A 17,553-nucleotide genomic window follows, 5' to 3' on the forward strand; every position below is an offset into this window, starting at 1 on the left:
GTTGTATCCGATTGGTCGATTGTCACTCTTCTCAGCAACTTAGGAAGTCTATTTCTATTACTCTATTGTGATGGTAAGATTCAGCCACCCAATTGGATAACAGCTTCCGAGACGCTGCACATCAGCACGGTTTTTTTTGACGTTCATCCCTTACAAAATTAAAAATTCAGTACCTTGACAAAACGGGGCATGTGAAAAACGACCATGATATAATGTTATCTGCTGTCACGTTTTTCGACATCCTCTGCACTAAAAACCAAAAATCAGTCCGTTGACATGACGGGGCACGCGGACAATGATCATGATATAATGCTGCAATCTGTCACGTTTTTCGACGCTATATAGTGCATGTGATCAATGACCAGGATATAATGTTATCTGCTGTCACATTTGTCGACATTCACAGCACTACGTCCTATTAAAACAAAAAATCAGTGCTTTGACATGACGAGGCATGCGGACAATGACCACGACATAATGCTGTCTGCCGTCACTTTTTCAACGTTCACTCCTTACAAAGTTGAAAATTCAGTTCGTTGACATAAAGGGTATGTGAAAAACGAACATGGTATAACGTTATCCACTGTCACGTTTTTCGACATCCACTCCACTTATAAATATATCAGTACGTTCACATAACTGCGCATGCGGACAATGACCACGATATGACGTTTTCTGCAGTGCGTCACATTTTTCGACGTCCTATAGGGCATGTGAACGATTAGATGACCAGGATATGTTTTCTGCTCTCATGTTTTTCACATTCACTTACAAAGCTAAAAAATCAGTATGGTGACATAACGCAAAGCGTGAAAAAGACCATGATTTCATGTTTTCTGCTGTCACGTTCCCGACGTCCAGGGCCACTCCTTGACCAAAATTCAGTACGTTGACAACTGGGATAAGGAGAAACTGGCAATTTTCCTTAATTTTTGTTGAAGTTTAGTTGATATAGATGATTTCAGGAGAAAAATAACGTGTCGTGATGTAATTCACGCCAAGCAAACTGATGGCTGTACAAAATTTACAACATCAACTTTTCTCAGCCTATCTTTCAATTATTCCCTTACAGAATCTAGAATGAAAACCACGGGTCATCATGCAAAGTTTGGTCTAGGGTAACAAATTACCAAATATATATCAATATTTGCCAGTGAAATTCAAAATGGCCGCCATCGCTATGTTAAGGTAGAACGCACCTCGGTGATGACAGATTTTCGGACTCTCAAACTTTTACAATTCTCTTCTGATATACCACATGTTAGGGTTCATTTTAAAGGTCTTAGTGTAAGAACACTTTCACGGGCTTAGTTTTTCGAAATTCGAAATTTTTTATTTTTCTCCATAGAGTTAGCCTAACACAGGGATGGCGGCCATTTTGAATTTCAAATATCGGTACATTTTGGGTAATTTGCTTCCCTACTACAACAATTTGCACGGTGACCCCCTATTTTTATTCTTGATTTTGAAAGAGAATGGTTGAAAGATTCCTTAAGGAAAGTTTGAGCAAAAGTTTAAGTCTTTCACTTTCGAGGCGCATACTACCTTAAAGGCATGAGGAAAAGTACATGATTTTCGAAAAAAAAAACAAGACAGTAATTTTATTTTTACTACAGGGGATTTAAATTTGGACACACAATCAGCGGTAGACCAGAAAGATCCGGAAGACTTTGAGGGCCCGAATGTCTCTCCCCGGGGTGCATTCTATTTTTTCGAAATCATAAGTAGCGAGCTAAGAGCAGCAAAACTTACAAGGAATTTTATAAGACCAGTATTTTGATTAAAAAAAGCGTCACAGGGCCTGTTCTCTGTTACATAGCGGATTTGCAAACCTCTAGACGGAAATACGTTCGCAAGAAATGTCGTCCACCGACTCGGAGAATTGACAATCAAAGACGTACAGATGTGACTTTCGTAAGCTGGAGACGGAGATCACGTGACTGCCAGGCTTATCGCTAATTGGGCTCACTAACAACCTAAAAGTTTCCATGACAAAAGAAGAGCCCTCCAAAAACAAAGGAAAATACCAGGGCACAACACCGCTTGTTGTTGTTATTGACATATTGCTGCTCCCCGTGTTGTAAAATGCATGAGATTTTCCCGCATTGCCGTGTTTTTCTGATGTAGCCCGGTGTTTGCTCAAAACATGGCGTAATTCGTTTCTTGACTTGTCCCAATTATCTTTATTGCCAGCAAACACGATACAAAGGCAAGAATGCACTTTTCGGTGGATGTTACCCTCGGCAAGTATGTCACCAGTCCGGGTCATCCACCCGAAGTCGGTGGGCGGAGATGTGGCTACGTGTCACTCCGAATTCTTTCATGAAGATTGATTTTGGCCGTGAATATACTGCATAATTAAATCACTCGCTCTCCACAAAGATGTAAAATGTAAGTAAACAGAAACTCACATGTTATTCTTGTTCGTGTAACTGTGAGTATTAGCTATGTTTGACGGGTGTGTGATGACGGCAATGCAACAAGTTTTCACAAGTTAGAAAGAGATTCGAGCGAACACCGGACAAAAAAGCGAGTGAAGATTTAATATTGCTGGTAAATTGAAACTGGACATAATTAAAAAATAAACATTTCATGATATAAATTAACTCTTCTTTCTCACCCTACTTATGACTATTGGGGGGGACCAAACCAATTTAAATCCTGGGTCAACCGATGAAAGTTGAATTAATCTTGTAAAAAAAATTAATTTTGCGAAAAAATACGCCAACAGCAACACCACTTCTTAACGAGGAAGTGTGAGACAACTGTCAGATTCATCGTAATGCAGAAGATAGGTAAACGACAAACGATGAAGCTCTGTGAATTCACGTTATGATTGAAGGTACGCCTTATAAACATAATGACCGTATGAGGGCGCAATTCTCAAAAACGTTCTCGAATGTGCCGTTGGAATCGGAGATGTCTATTTCCCAAGACAACATATGCAGATTCGCACCTTAAATTTCATTAATCGAACACAACCACACTATTGGTATACGTGAGACCGGCTAATTTGCAGTTGGAATATGAACTGGTTTATCCTTGTAAAAATAGTAGTCTATCGAGCTCTGCTACGGTATTGATCACTCATCCAGTGTGATCATGAACTTAATAGGTCCCCCCTCTCTCTCTCTCTCTCTCTCTCTCTCTCTCTCTCTCTCTCTCTCTCACGACTCGTTTTTTCCTCGACTCTCTTCTCTCAAGATTTCGAATTTGAATTTAAAATCGTTACTAGTCGGGAAATTTCCTTTATATATCTTGATTGACCTGACCAAACTTGCTATGAACATTGAAAAAACTATGATATAACATTATTCAAAGTTATTTAGAATTTTTTACTTCAGTCAATTCCTAATTTGCATATTGAATGATTTTCCCAATTCAGGATATATATCTTGATAGACTCAACCAAATTTGAAGAATTTGTTATGTACATTGAAGATACTATAATACAACATTATGGAAAGTTAGCATTTTGTATTCAGCTAATTCCTTATTTGCGTATTTAATGAACTTTCCTAATTAGGGATATGTACTTGGATTTACTTGATCAAAATTGGCGAAACATGGAATGTTCATTGAGATGACAATAGGTTAAAACAATATTGAAAGTCATTTCGCATTTTCATGTCAGCTGATTTATAATTTGCATATCTAATGAGCTTTCACAGTTTGGCATATAAAGCTTGGATGACTTGACCAAAGGCAATTATACTTGCTATATAAAGTGGTGATACAATGACAGCAGTCAAGAAATTTAGTATTTTTATTTCAACTGATTACATATTTATATACTTAATGACCTTCAGAATTAATCTGTGGTGAATATTGTTCATGATGTTGATCATAACTCTTTCAATGAAGTTGCAAACATGTGGCAAAAGTTAAATTTTACAAACAACTGCAATATGTTAAATAAACACCTGAGCATTTTCAGTTCATATCTGTTTTCACTGCAGCGAATTTAAACGCACTCTGCCTGCCATTAAATGTTCTTTGCTAATTGAGGGGCCCAGTTTGGCACTGGTTTATGATTGTGTTACTATATCCAGCTTGAGCTTTCATCCAATCCGAGAGAATCTCTCTATCTTTCCTCTCGGTAGACCGTACTGGTAGTTTTGCACAGTTACCGGACGGGACATAAAAAAGTCAAGTATGACAGGAACGTTCCGTCTACCATGTAGTCAGCGCCAAAAGATCAATAATTACACTGTGTACCGACGCCCACCTTCGAAAGAAAAAACGAATAGCTAGCAAATTTGCTTTCTAAAGTTCTCGACCCCGGAGGTTTTGTTCTGGTAAATACTTCAGCGAAATTTATAAGCTCCGGGAGTATGGGTCAAATGTGGTTGACAGAGTGATGACACAGCAACCTTCGTCTGAAATACCAGTTTTCAGTCAGAGTAAGATTGCCTTTGTACCAGTTAGGACTGTCCATTGTGACGTCACTTTTCCTTTATACTGCCATCCAGCGAAGTGCACCTTCTCCTGTAATGTAGTTTGGGAATGTAAAAAGGTCGCCAATTTTACCACTGTGACGGAAAAAAAGAAAATGGCAGCTTCGATTCTCGGCAATCCTGCGGAAAATTTTCAGCTTGGTTCTATGAAATAAAACGTCATATTAATGAACATTTTTTTGTAACAATGCCTTCCAAAATATTGTGGCATCAACCATCTTTTGTAATCGGTGTTTAATCTATGTCCCTTTAAATTCGCATGATGGGCATAATTCTTGAGATTCCAAACTTTTGTATACGACTAAGAGTTGGTCTTCTGTTCACTTTGGTATCTTCATGGATGGAAGGTTGAGTGTTTCTCTTTAAAGGCAGACAAAGGATATGCACAAAGCAGAACGAAAGAAAGAATGTCCTTCAATGGACAAACAAAACATTACATGCATTTTCGCTATCACAAGACTGGTTCTTCACCTTTCGACGGCAGCGTCAGGTGTAGCTTCAGTCCTATCTGAGAGCTCAAAAAGGCCCCTCAGGCCAAACGAAAGTTTTTTTTCGAAAAAGTGCATCGTCAATCATTTGATACATTTGCATTTCTCTTTATCGATGTCACTGCCTTCATTTGAAATTTTGCAACCTAAAGATGACCTTTTGGAAAGGGATAGGACCAGGTCATTTCTGATTTCATTGTCGTCCTCAAGGACAAGAAACCTTGCCTAATGCCGGTCAACAATTGCAACTGATATGGCCCTAAGTACTTAAGGTAGCACTGGAGCCTTGGAATTGAACGACGTAAATTTTAACTCATTTTTTCCGCGGAAACTTTCAACCACTCTTCTCGAAAACACATGTCAACAATATGTCGTCTGCACGGTGCAAATTTTGAAGATTGAGCTCACCAAGTGATAAACCTGAATAGAGTACCCGTATCTGTCTCCGAGATTCCGAGGCGTATTTAACCTCAAACTATTCCGAGGTTCATGCTGGTGTAACCCCCAGCCACTTTTCTTACATGGGCGCAGAAGAAGTTCTGTTCAGGGTACATGTAATTGCCGCGCTGTTCCATTCACTGTTTATAATGAATTATAGTTTTAAAGCGGCTTGACTGAGCGACACTCTGTGCGTAGGCGTTAAAAGTGAGCCACACAAACCCGGTCATCCATTTTCTTTATTCATTGGCAAAGGATCCGTGAAGTTGGTCGGGTCATTCCAGTATAAACACCGCTACCTAGCCAACCAGAAATAAACATACTTGCGATCGCTCTTTTAGTTGTCAAACAAAGGAAAACGCCAATTCATGCAAGGTGCTTTTCTATAGAACGACTCCCTACTTCGCACGAGCAATAAAAAAAATCAAGTTGGATGTCGTGAATTGTTCCAATCTTATATGAAAGTTTTCCTTTCATATACATATAAATGCAGCTTTTTATGGGCCTCAAGTTCTTTGTTGTCCATTTTTTGGTATTGCCAATGAACGATCCTCCAACAATGGGGTATGTAGGTGGTAAGTGTATGCATCTATGTCATCCAACCATTAACGCGGTTTAAATGCATGTGATATCTGTTTCGCCAATGTCAACAATTCGTCGGAGCCACAGAAACCTACATTCATGACGTCACTCGTGCAAACACTAACCTATTGATTACCTTTACTATTTAGACAAGCATCATGGCTGGCCTATGACCTCTGCATATAAAATTGAGCACTCTGCTTTGACAAGGAAGGGTCCCAACCGAGCGAGATTAAACAAGACGGATCAACACGTAAAAACTATGGTCAGCAGGGCTCGAAATTAACTTTTTCCCCTGGTAGTCCACTTGGGCTACCGTATTCTGAAGGTGGTAGCCCAGTGACAATGGCTGGTAGCCCATGCATATTTTAGTTCAGGGATATCTTTATCAATAACCAGACAAGAAAAAGCTATTTTTCACAATTTTTCACATGAAGTGAATTTTCGAGTAATTTGCAATTGATGCGAATACTTACACACCTGATACCCAAAGGAAAAGGATATAACGGACAACAGGGATACTCAAAAGTTTGGATACCCATGACAACTCATTTCATTCACAGAGTTGTAGGCATATTTTGGTAGTTGTCATGACAACGAACACGACCTTTCAGCACCTACATGGAAGAAACTGTAGCAGGGCTAAAAATTGGCTTTCTGTAGGAAGGAGGCATAATGTCTGTGTAATTGTGATTAATACATTATAATCAAAATGTAATTAATACATTATGATCAAAATGTAATGAAGATGCATTTTCATTGGCCATCATTTTCTGTGCCTGTCATCCAAGTACATCAGTTGAGATATTGAAACTTTGTTGCAAAGTTCCATCGCAAGGTCGTCTTTGTAATTTGCAAAACAAAGTCATAGTCTGGCCTTACTGTGTTCAGCTGGGTTTGACTGCATTTAGCTTGTCCAAAAGTGACAGACCAGACATGGCACGCCAAGTACTGACTGCATTTCATGTCCCGGGCTTTGGTAGTCCCTGTGGGCTACCATTTCATGGATTTTGGTAGCCCCAGGGAAAACTTGGTAGTCTGTGGACGTGGGACTACCGCTTATTTCGAGCACTGGTCAGTAATATCTCTGACGCGCATTCGAAATTCCTCAAGAGGTCACACTTGGTTCATCATAATTGATTCGATGCCAGGTTCTGTGCGTGGAGATATTTGCAGCAACGAATTCAGCGGGATTGAACTTTCGGTGACTAGCTGTGTATACACTGACAGATGGAAGAATACATATACCTGTGTTTTGCATAGGTTCAAGGTCGTTCTCGAATAGAAATGAGACACAAATAAACTTGCTCATTTATGTTCTAACTTTAACGCTTTCCTTACTCATGAGGTCAAAATTTGATAAACTGAAGACATTGAGTGTTCTTCAACTACACGTACCGTTGATTCAATTGTCAATATCTATCACTTGTTGCACAACTATCGCCGCTCTTTCAATTGACCGGTATTGGTTGAACGATGTCGACTCTACAAAACGCAAAAGAGTGAAACCCGACATACAGGAGACGGGGCAGAAGGTACGGAAAACAAGTGTTGAAATCTAAAGCTCACGTGCTGAAAACATCGAAGTTTAATTTATCGAACAATACGACTCACTAACAAGGTTTAGTTGTCTCCACTTGCGATTCGTTGAATACATTACGGATGTAATATACGGACCGATGTACATTGGATTTGATAAATATTATTATATCACGCCAGAATATTGATGGTGCAAATAAAGTGATATGATTGGTGGACACGTGGAAATAACCGCGTGCTTTATTCACGATATAGCACGGTCAGAAAACGCGTAAGCTCTCAGCTAGAGAAAAACCCTTTTCTGATGTTTCACGCCAGAATTTCAATGTACTGTTATGATACAGTAGACAATAAACCACCCCAGCGACGGGTATACCACTCGGTCTGGACCAGCTCTCTTCATATATACACTCGCCATCGCACGTGCATATTTGTCGTGAACTGGTCAGATTCTCGTGGTAAAACCGTTGATGGATGCTATTTTTTACTTCTTCGATGTTTGCTATGTGCTAACAAGGCAACCCCAATATCACAATTAACAGACACTACAACACCAACACTAAGTATTGCCCAATGGCAGCCACTCTTTACACAAGTATCACGCAAATAATGTCGTTAAACCCAATGGAGAGGTTGTTTTATTGCTATCTTTAATTAACCTCATTTACCCATTCACTTGCTGTGATTGCCATGGGAACGTAGTTGCCATGGTGCCATCACAAAGAAATAAAGTTTAAGTGTGTGGAAACAAAGGCTCTTGGGAAGTAATATCACGTGAGGAGATTATCCATCTCTCGACCAATGGGATGTCGTCAATTTTCAGGTTCGACATAATTAGTTCCATCACGGTTAGTTTAGGAATCTGGCGACCGAGGACCTCTCTCACTCACCTGCTGAAGTGGTCAGGAGAACTTTTCGAGAAAAAAATGGCACGCTCGCTGGTTTTCGTTGCATTGCTGGTCACTGCAGTCATGGTCCAGGCACTAGAAGAACCGAAAAAAGCCGGCCTCAGCAAAAAGGACCTGCTAGCCAAGGTAAACATAGTTACAGTTCTATCTGTTTTTGTAAGGTAGAATAATTTTGTGAGACAAAGTGACCAGAGTGGAAATCATTCTGGTGAATGAAATTTCCTAAATGTTAAATCCCATCGAGATCTGTAACATTCTATGCTGAAGGAAGATGAAGTTATAAGAAAGAAGTTAGTTTCTAGAGTCTGATAAAAGTGACTTTTGATAAATACAGAAAAAGAACTACACACGGAAGTAAGGAGAATAGCAATTAGATAATTTTTTTTTTGATTTCGGGTCGCCCTTCATTACGTTAAGCTGTGCTACGGTTGGTTAACAGAATCAAGTGTTGGTGCGATCCTGTGAAATCATTCCTTAAATTACAATGGACACTGCGACTGTACAAACCGAAGTTAACGACACCTGAACAGGCTCGCCAACAACTTTGACAAGTTCTTTTCTTTGTGTAACTTTAAGCTGCGTTGACTTTAGCTACTTTTACTTTATATGGTTCTTAGAGAGTTCATAAACAGATTTTGTTTTTGTGATCAAAAGTGAAATTTTGATCTGGCCATTCTGAACTCAAACGAGCCCGATTCGATCCTATGTTATCAGCTCAACGCGTAGGTCTTGACGAGAACGTATAAGATAACTACTCACACTAAAGGCTGAGTAGGGGTTGGAGTGTCGTGACGGCGACCTCTTCTTTAAAAGGCCTGAGTTGAAGTGACACGGTATTCCTATACAGATGAATGGGTACATTGTCGAATAGAAGAGAAATCTGTGTTAGTCGAGTATGATGGATCAATAGAGAACGATTTGCATACAACAAGGTCAGCTGGACAGTGACCTAGCGATGCATGGCGTCATCCTTCTTTATATCGGTTCTCATTAAGTTCAGTTTATATGCCGGTTACTCTCGTCTGACGAACGCCACCAAGTGTCAAAGTATGAAATTCTCTACAAAAATTATCTAAAACACTAATAATTGCCTAATATATTTTCTTCATTCATAGTTTTTAAAAGCATAATTTTTATCTTTTACAATTTTCCTGGTTTTTTTGCGCTTTTAAAGGCAAATAGTGTAGTGAGCCCTCAACATGCATTACACAGTGTTGCTGCCAGGAATTTTAGATCAGGGGACACTGTGCCCCACTACCATTTATTTTTGGGGACATTTTGTACATTTTGGGGACAACAAGCAGTTGTCAATCAAATTTTGCATTATTTCGTTACACATTAGTTTCACTGAACAAAATTCAAGCTACCGGGACCGCGTCGCTATGTTTGAATTTCAGGCAATTGAAGCAGTATACCATATCTGCCGCAAATCAGAGCTCAGACGGACTACAGTCAAGGAAATTATGATATCAAGTGCAGCATTTTGATTACTTTCAATCATAGAGCTAGCTCCAAAAGTACGTTGTGTACCCCTCACAATAATTATTTTCTCAGATTTGCCTATCCCTTTCAAACTTAAGAATGAAATCAAGGGGTGGCAATGCGAATTACGGCATCAGAGAAACCAGTCACTTAACCGGTGTTTTATATCCAAAATGGCCGCTGTGTCCGTGTTGAAGGGAATGAATCGTCGGCGCTGCGCAAGTGCGACTTTTTTCCCAACAATGTATTTCACGCAAAATATAATAATGATACTAATAATAACAAAGAAGATTTATAAGACGATTTATTTCATCCAAGATATCCAGATACATCACGGGAACACAGCTGTACCATTTACATGTCACGATCGACATTATGACAAATATATTTGAACTTTCATCGATCGCCAACGTATCTGATACAATGCTTATGTTGAACGTACGGGTTCCATACGAACTTGAACGTAGTTCCCACGACCCTATCCCTATAACTCTTGAAGGATATTAAAGTTTCGATTACAAAACTTGGAAGATAAAATCTTTATTTACTAAAGTGGCTAAAATGAGCCCACAAAAGCGATTCATCAGGAAAATATTATAGATATTTGACAGTCCGAATATTTTCCCGAGACGCATTTTACCAAAACACCCTGATCATTCTTTTTACCACGCGACATTTTCTTTTTTTTTCTTTCAGAAGGGATCCCAGAAAAAACAAGGTACTGTAAGACAATATTTATTATTGGTATTATTTTTACAAAGTGCTACATAGCAACGCATTTAGAAGTGCAAAACGTTTAACAAAGATGTAGGATTTCTTTCATCAAATTTGGAAAAAACAAAAAACAAAACAACAACAACAATGATCACAATAATAACAAAAAACAACAACAACAACAACAACAAACTTACTACTGTTAATCGCCATCATTGTCGTCACATGGGAAATTAAGACTGGATTGCCTCGAAAATTCCAAATTAAATCGTATTTTTCGGAAAGAATTACTGTTCTTTAATTCTCGAAATTACGTTTTCATCAGGACCTATTTCACCGGTTTTGTGTTTTATATTTTTTTTTACATTTGACTGATCTACTAGTCAAATGCATGCGTCCTTTAAATACACGGGCAAGAACGAACAGTTTCAAATGACCTATTCCCCTTAACGTGCCAGCATGAGCAAGTAGCGGAAGCACTCACAGCAAACAGACCTTGTTAGAATCTCTCACAGCCCATCGCCGGCTTTACCTCAGACCATAATACCGCCCTCAGCAGGTGAGCTTCGCTTGCTAGAAAAACCGTTGAGGGCGCATCACCATATGGTTGAGGATAGAGCTGCGTAGCGGACCGTGGGACTGTGAGAGAGTCTAAGACCTTGTGTGATCTCCAGGTGTTGTATGGCAGTGATTAGCCAAGCCCATTCTTTTAGTTTATTGCAGGTTTTTCAGGATAGGACTGCCACTTGCTATAATTTAACTCTGTAGTGTCACAGAGTCGAAGTTGACTTCTCCGCTCAACTTTGCCTACAAGTAACAAAAGCATGTTTCATAAAATTGAAATTTTAATGCTAAACCACGGGCCTAAAACCATACCCTTTATTATCTGGATTCGGTAAGTGAATATAGAATGGTCGGTTATCAGAAACCTTTTGCATTTACTTACATGGCAAGACCAATATATGGCAAGACGCACGAGCATTTCTAGCTTGTCCGCGTTATGATGCGGTTTCAATTGTTTTTACATCGTCATTATTTATTTCTCTCCACGTCCTTTTCGTCCAAAGGTTGTGACGACTCATGTGCCTTCAGCTTTGACGGCGAGTGTGATGACGGTAGGCCTGGAGCGCCGTATTCTATCTGTGCCTATGGAACCGACTGCACGGATTGCGGATACGGTAGGTGATATTAGTCATTGGCCGGTTTACAGCTGTGTCTCCGGTGTGTTAGAGGGCGTGAGAGGTGTGGCCGTCTCCACGTATCGAGACTGCATATGTGTACGTTTACCAACAGAGGTCAAGTACGACTATATTGCCCGATAATCAGATTGCCAAACATGGAATCTAATGCCTTTATGGTAACATGTGCCTGGAACGTGAAGGAATTTACAAGGCAACTGTCAACAATTCTCTTCCAAAATAGAAAATATATGTAAAATTTGAGGTTCAACATGCTATATTTAGTCCTGGAGGAACTAACGACTTAAGGTAGCATGCACCTCCAAAGTGAAAGACCTAAACGTTCGCTCAAATATTCCTCAAGGAATCTTTCAAGCGTTCTCTTTCAAAATCAAGAATAAAAGTCAAGGTTACTGTGCAAATTTTGGTGCTAGAGAACCAAATTACCCAAGATTCAGCGATACTTGAAATTTAAAACGGCTGCCATCGCTTTGTTCATGCTATGGAGTAAAATACAATTCTACTCCAGGAGCTTCAAAATGAGCCACTACAAGTATAGAACAGAACAGAGAACTGTTGTACAAAGTTGAGAGTTCATACAGGGATGGCGGCACATTTTAAATTTCAAGGGAATTTTCCTCATGGAATATTTGAGCAAAAGTCTTTTTCTTCACGTATGATCCTCAAGTCGCACAGAAACTGTTTTTATGTTGTCAAAAATTAAGTTCGTGTAATAAATGTTCTTTTCACTTTTCCTGTCAAAGGGGGTTCTGGATGTGATGACACGTGTGTCTACAGCAATGACGGTGCGTGTGATGACGGTAGACCTGGAGCGCCATATTCCCTCTGTGCCTATGGCACCGACTGCTCAGATTGCGATTTCATGTGTAAGTCGCTTTAAATCTTGTCGTGTTGAGAACTGTATATTTAGTATAGACGATTTCAATTTTATGGTAAATTCTCCTCACTTGTCGAGTTATACACCGTCAACTCCAACTTGTGGCGTTCATATCGCACAATTCTTGAGATACGGTATAGCTTAGAACCCATACGAAGACTTTCGATTGAGATACAGCCTTGTAGCACAAGAGTAACTTTCTTTGTCGTTTATTACTTCCCTTTCATTCAAAGCTTGCGATACGTGTGCGTACAGCAATGACGGTGAGTGTGATGACGGTAGACCGGGAGCGCCGTATTCCCTCTGTGACTATGGTACCGACTGCACAGATTGCAATTCTATGTGTAAGTCGCTTTAAATCTTGTCGTGTTGAAAACTGTATATTTAGTATGAACGAATTCACTTTTATGGTTAATTCTCCTCCATTGTCCATACCGTCAATTTCAATTTTATTGTAAATTCTCCTCACTTGTCCAGTTATATACACCATCAACTCAGCTTTAACCTGTTATGTACAAGTTTAGTACTTGCTATCATCTGAAAATGTAAAGACCCTAAGGAAACTTAGCAGATACATATTTTATGCTATGCAACGTAGAGACATGATTTTAGGTAATAGGTAGACTGAAGCACTCTAGCTATGTATCAAATTATTGTTATACTTTGCTTTACTATTTGGCCGGTGGCCAACAGTACTGAAATAAAGAAGAATTGCTAAATAGAATTGCTAACTCAGCTTTAATAATGGCGTTATACCGCACAATTCTTGAGATACGGTATAACTTAGGACCCATACAAAGACTTTCGATTGAGATACAGCCTTGTAGCACAAGAGTAACTTTCGAAAGTTTGTCGTTGATTATTTCCCTTTCGTTCAAAGCTTGTGACTCGTGTGTCTATAGCAATGACGGTGAGTGTGATGACGGTAGACCAGGAGCACCGTATTCCCTCTGTGACTATGGAACCGACTGTACGGATTGCGATTCCCTATTAAGTAAGTTACTTTAAATCCTGTCTTGTTGAGAACTGTGTATCTATTATGGACGATTTCAATTTTATATTAAATCTTTCCCACTTTTCCAGTGCCATACTCTCAATCCGAATTATTGCGTATGCATTTACCAATTTCCTACATACGGTAGAGCTTGTAACTCTTGTAATAACTACCGAGTGTTACACACATCGAATTAGCACTCAAGCTTACCTTAAATAACTGTCAGTGCTACGATAGAGACAAATGCTGTCAAATATTACACATGCTATTCACATGCGCCGAACTTAAAAACAACACCATATGCTTATCATTTCGATCCTTTCTAGAGCAAGAAGTATAGAAAAAGTACTCTGTCTAAGGGCAAATTATTGAATATTTGGTGGTTTATTTGCAAGCAATGTATGTTGAACACGTCCGCGGTCTATGGTTTCTTGTAGTGCTGTGTATTTCACGATGTCCTTTGAACAATATTATTGATTGTTAATTATATTGCTGAAGCCGGAACCCAAGGGTATAGTTTCTGAATACGAGCTGTCAGAAAAACGTCTTGTCACATGGTTCTGAAAAAGAAACAATATAACAAAATTACATCGTGTTACATAGTTTAATTGATATGTATAATATGTGACACATGTCACTAATATGCATTATACTTATGAATATATATATTTATGTGAGAGTTGTTTCAAAATGTCGCCACAAAAACAAATATATTTGTCAAATTTTAACACCACCTACAAATAGAATGAGAATGAGAGTTGCTAAGAATCTTTTCAATTCTGCCTGAAGATTGCAGGATGCATGAAACTTAAGAAACAGATATTATTACTTTGTGTTATTATTTACAACGCTCTGCTTTCCGCATCGAGCACTGTAATTTCCCACGAGGACATATATATATATATATATATATATATATATATATATATATATATATATATATATATATATATATATATATATATATATATATATATATATATATATATATATATATATATATATATATATATATATATATATTATATAATATATATATATATATATACGCGCTTCAGGTGCTTATTTCAACTTCACTACAGATACATTGATTTTTTTCGTATATACGAAAATCAACGTTAGCCTTATTGTGATCTAAGGAAATATTTTCATTGGTATTGTGATATTAGGGGCCATTACTCTATCATATGCAATTATTTAATCTTAAGTTGGCAGATACTGAGTATATTTTGCTTTATCGCTTATTGTGTTACAAGCATTGACAGTGATAATGAAATCGGAGATTTGGGTGATAATTGTCTTTCTTTTCATTGGAATAATACCATGAAGAATGCCATTTCACTTGAAGATGCAAACATATATTTGCCACAATAACTATGTATTCTTCAATGTAATACAGTCACATGTGTATGGCGCTGAACCAAGTCACATACACACTCTCCCAAATGTGAAAATCTCTGGATTTCGTAGTCAAGCAGTACAGGTTAATGTATTTTGTTGTCGTGACATACAATATCATATCAATGTACCATATTATTAATTTGTTTGCCCATTTCCTTTTCGTTCAAAGCTTGTGACGACTCGTGTGCCTTCAGCTTTGACGGCGAGTGTGATGACGGTAGGCCTGGAGCGCCGTATTCTATCTGTGCCTATGGAACCGACTGCACGGATTGCGCGTACCTAAAACGTAAGTCAATCAGCGACCGCCCTGTCCAAGGTCAGTTTTTAGGATAGAAAAACGTCGGTTGTATACTCCGATACTGCGTATTCTGAAAAGGGGCCACTTCATGAGAATCGTTTAGTCAAGTAACGGCAAAAAAACACGTACGTATGCATGCATGCGTTCATTAAAGCATGTATGCAATGTGTTGTTCCTTTTCCGTACTACTGTCATAGCGTTAGCCTGTGTGGCGCGTGTATCGGAGCATGGCGCTAAACGCTATTCCTAAGGCATGCTTATAAGGCATGTTTTCAATAGAACGAATGGCAGATAAAATGACGCGTCATACGATCAACATCAAAACAGCTCAGTGAAGCTCTTGCAGCTTCTACGAGGTTCATTTTAAAATGTCATTATCAATTTCTTATACAAAACCATCAGATGGCATTATCACGCCTGTTCTTGATTTCAACATATTTGTTGGTCACTGATTCTAATGTCTGCAATAGCTTTAATTATATCATGCCGGTGTATTGATGGCGGGAGTACAGTGATCTGATTGGTCGAGACATGGATCGAACCGTGGTATATTCGCGACGTAGCACGGTTGGCATACGCACGAGCTTTTTGCTAGAGCAAAAATCCCTTTTTACGTCTCATGCCATAATTTCAATATACTGTTATAATATAGTAGCAATAATTCACACCCGGCCACAGTATACCATTCGGTTTTGACCGAGTCACTTCATATATGCACTAGCTATCTCTCGTGCATATTTGTCATGAACTGGTCAAAATCTTGTGGTATACCGTCGCTGGATACATCTGATATCATCAAGGTAAACTCTGCATTTTGTCAGCACGATGTTAACGTCCACAAAGAATATATGAACTTTTCAGAAAATATGATGCGTAGAAATCTAGTAGCAATGCATTGTCTTCGTACATGTAGCTCGTCATGCTGAAGAGTCTGATACAATTAAGGTAGCGAAAGTTGTATTTATCGCCATTTTTGTTAATCACCGAATATTTTCAGGACGAGGACTCAATGCAAGCAAAAGCAAGATGGCAGCAGCTAAGAAGAAGGCAATCCCAGAAAAGAAATCTAAGCTAAGCGCCCTGAAGAAATCACTGAAGCCTTAAATGAAGCTTCGAATCAGTTGAGGAATTAAACTGGACGCTGAACCCTGACGAAGACCACTTGTGATTAAACAACAATACCCTTTCTACCAGTTTATCATTTTGTATAAATCAGATTATTGACAGAATTACAAAGTACCTATAGTTTACATGTTAGAAGGCGAAATAAAACTCATTGTCGATGGGTTGTCTTGCAGGAAATGTGATCATATGTTTATAGTGCGAGGACCGATCGCAACAAGCAAATGGCCTCGTATCGGCTAAATATCAGTACTTATTAGTTTCCGTTATATATTACGTTTGATGTATTTTGTTTTGTAATTTGTTCTGTCCATTAAATAATTTTTCCAACTCCCAATATAACCCAGTACACTGTTTGTGATTATACTAACGACTCAATTTTATCCAGGGCTGCAATGTATAATAATAGGCTAACCAATTTTACACAAAGAGCTGTGTTGCAATGAACTTCGGAAGAATCAGAACACGTATTTTTTTGACAATCATTTACAACTGTTTTCCAAAAAATTGTCATCTTTATTCATATGGACAAGATCTGAATTGTGAAAATGAAATGTGCAGACTCTTGCTCGCTAGTATTTGTAGTCAGTCGGAATAAACCATGTTACTGTATCACACTTGTTTCCTTTTTGTTTTGTTTTATTAATCATTACTGTTATTATTCTTCCGCCTTTTAATTATATGAGCAAAGTATTATGTATTAAATATCAAAACTCATCGAGTAAGTACACCACGTAAATGATTCCATAACATAATCTACCAATATTAAAAACATAAAGAAAGCATGCACTTTGTTGTTATCATATAAAAGTTCAAAGGTCATCGATTGAAATACCAGTCTACCTTAACGTAGATGTAGATCCGCTGCGTGAACTGACATAGAATTGAACGATTACTTGGTAGGAATATACAAACATGGATATTTGTCTCAAAAGGTATCATAAAAACGCATTTGGTTTGGTTTTTTTATAACACGATAAGAAGCATTGTCAATATTACAAATAATCTGCTCTATGTAAGGCAGTGAATTACACATTCTAACTGCCGAAAAAGC

General features: G+C 38.5%; 1 protein-coding gene across 1 annotated transcript; it reads left to right on the forward strand.

The window, feature by feature from the left end:
- Positions 1 to 8,323: 8,323 nt before the first annotated feature.
- On the forward strand, positions 8,324 to 17,116 carry LOC139119801 (low-density lipoprotein receptor-like). The gene is made up of 8 exons (XM_070683706.1): positions 8,324 to 8,538; positions 10,591 to 10,612; positions 11,676 to 11,786; positions 12,551 to 12,673; positions 12,918 to 13,028; positions 13,565 to 13,678; positions 15,249 to 15,365; positions 16,375 to 17,116. Exons 1-8 carry the CDS (start codon positions 8,431 to 8,433, stop codon positions 16,479 to 16,481), a joined length of 813 nt encoding a protein of 270 aa, XP_070539807.1. The 5' UTR covers positions 8,324 to 8,430; the 3' UTR covers positions 16,482 to 17,116.
- Positions 17,117 to 17,553: the final 437 nt, after the last annotated feature.

Source organism: Ptychodera flava, chromosome 2 (assembly GCF_041260155.1).
Source record: "Ptychodera flava strain L36383 chromosome 2, AS_Pfla_20210202, whole genome shotgun sequence".
NCBI classification, from domain to species: Eukaryota; Metazoa; Hemichordata; class Enteropneusta; family Ptychoderidae; genus Ptychodera; species Ptychodera flava.